Here is a 2,003-nt window from a genome sequence, read left to right as displayed (position 1 = left end):
TCCTTTCGGCCGCACTTCAGACCGCGTTGGGGAACCGCTCGGTCGGCGCATCGGATCACCCGAGGGCGAGGTGCGAGCAGCCCTCGTCGTTGCCCAGGTCTTGGGATTCGCGACTTTGCGCTTCGCGCTCGGATCACCGCCGATCGAGGAAGCCGACGTTGCGGTCACCACCGATCGCCTGGCTCGCCTGATCCAGCTGTGCATCGATGGCTGAACGCTCGGATGCCGTTCACTACCGCCGACAAACAGCCACGCCGATGCGAGTGGACCCGTCCAAGGGCCGCCTACAGCATCGAACTCGTCTCCGTTCCTCAACGACATTGGGGTAAGCCGTGGATCGCCTCAAGGGACTCAAGACATTCACCCGCATGGTTCAGACGGGCAGAGTTCCCCGCCTCGAAGACCATCTCCGCCGCCTTGGTCGATGCGGAACCAGGCGCGCTTCGCGAGCTGGACTGGCACCCGAATGGCGATGAGTGGCAATACTATGTCGAGGGGCAGGGCCGGATGACTGTTTCCGCCAGTGAGTCAAAGGCCCGCACCTTTGACTATCAGGCTGGCGACGTCGGCTATGTGCCCCGCGCTATGGGGCACTTCGTCGAGAACACCGGCAGGACACGGTTGCGCTTTCTGGAAGTGTTCCGCGCACCTGTTTTCCAGGACGTGTCGCTGACCCAGTGGCTGGCGCTTACGCCGCACCGGCTCGTCCAATCACACCTGAATATCAACCATGCGATCATCAATGGCCTGCCGACGGTCAAACATCCTGTGATCGGCTGATCAGTTCCTCAGAAGGAGATACCGGAATGCGCCTTTTCCAAACAGCGTCGACAGCCTTTGCGCTCTTCGTGGCGACAGCGGCGAGTGCCTCGACCATATTGCTGAAGGCAGGTGACTACGGCGACACGAGTTTTGCCTGCAATCAAGAACCGAACGCCGGCATCGCGTCGTTCGACGGACGTAACTTCTCCTACGCCCACGCCAGCCGGTGCACCGACACGGTGAAGGCGAGATCTGCAGGGGTGCTTACCGTTTCCGAGACGTGCCGCGCTCTCGGCGATGGTAGCCCGGCGAAGCCCGACACCATGACGTTCAAGATGCGCCTGAAGGGCCCCGAACGCTTCGACCTCATCAAGGGTAACGTCAGCAGGACGTTCCGCCGCTGCGGCGCGCTCGGCTATTTTGACAAGCATTGATGCCACCGGCGCCATGACCGGCCGGCGCGCGTGGGAGGATAGACGACGGCGCTGCGACGGCGGAGCCGATCGTCTCTACCACGCCCGCGTCGGCACATGCTGACGGCGTGCGTCGTCCCGTATGGATAATGGGCGTGGGGGCCGCGATCGTCGCTACCTTGGCGAGTGAGGGCGCAGGGGTTTTCACGGCGGCGCGGTCACGACCTGATGACCTTGACGACGGCATCGGGTTCATCGCCGCTGACATATCGGGTCCCGAGGGGGTCGTCGCGGTCGCGGAGGCGGCGTGGCTCGGCGCCATCGATGGCATAGTCCGCGTCGTCAGCGTCGCGCCGGGCTTCGTACGGACGGGTGCGGCGGAAGCGTTGATACAACGCATCGCCGGCAGGCTTGGTGGCGATCGGTAAGCCGCCTTGTCCAAGCTGGTGGACTCGCTCGGGAGCCTCCCGCTTGGCCGGCCGGCGGAGCCACAGCAGGTCGCGGACCTCGTGGCATTCCTCCTTTCTGATCGGGCATCGGTGCTGACCGGCCATGAATACGCCATCGGCGGCGGCACGATATCCACCATCTAAGCGCACTCGTCTGCCCAGCGTCATGAGACCCTTAGAAGCAGTTTGCCGACTGTTGCCCGGGATTCCAAATCAGCATGCGCCTGGGCGGCTTCGGAGAGCGGATAGACGTTGCCGATCACGATCTTGAGCGCGCCGCTGCGGATCCACTCGAACAGCTCGCTCGATCGCGCCAGCAGATCCTCGCGTGTCGAAAGTGAGTCCGAGAAGATGGGAAACCCGACCTTCACGCTCTTTT

At 63.4% G+C, this 2,003-nt stretch overlaps 1 protein-coding gene across 1 annotated transcript; it reads left to right on the top strand.

The window, feature by feature from the left end:
* Positions 1 to 206: 206 nt before the first annotated feature.
* Positions 207 to 1,196, top strand: EMIHUDRAFT_255336 (oxalate decarboxylase; the record flags this gene model as incomplete). The annotated part of the gene is made up of 4 exons (XM_005773579.1): positions 207 to 263; positions 403 to 573; positions 661 to 768; positions 888 to 1,196. The coding sequence occupies 4 exons, from the start codon at positions 207 to 209 to the stop codon at positions 1,194 to 1,196; spliced, it is 645 nt and encodes a 214-aa protein (XP_005773636.1).
* Between the last annotated feature and the right edge of the window lie 807 nt (positions 1,197 to 2,003).

Source organism: Emiliania huxleyi (genome assembly GCF_000372725.1).
Source record: "Emiliania huxleyi CCMP1516 unplaced genomic scaffold EMIHUscaffold_3336, whole genome shotgun sequence".
In the NCBI taxonomy this organism is placed as follows: Eukaryota; Haptophyta; order Isochrysidales; family Noelaerhabdaceae; genus Emiliania; species Emiliania huxleyi.
The sequence above is the reverse complement of the archived record's forward strand: the minus strand, read 5'-3'. Positions and strand labels throughout refer to the sequence as shown.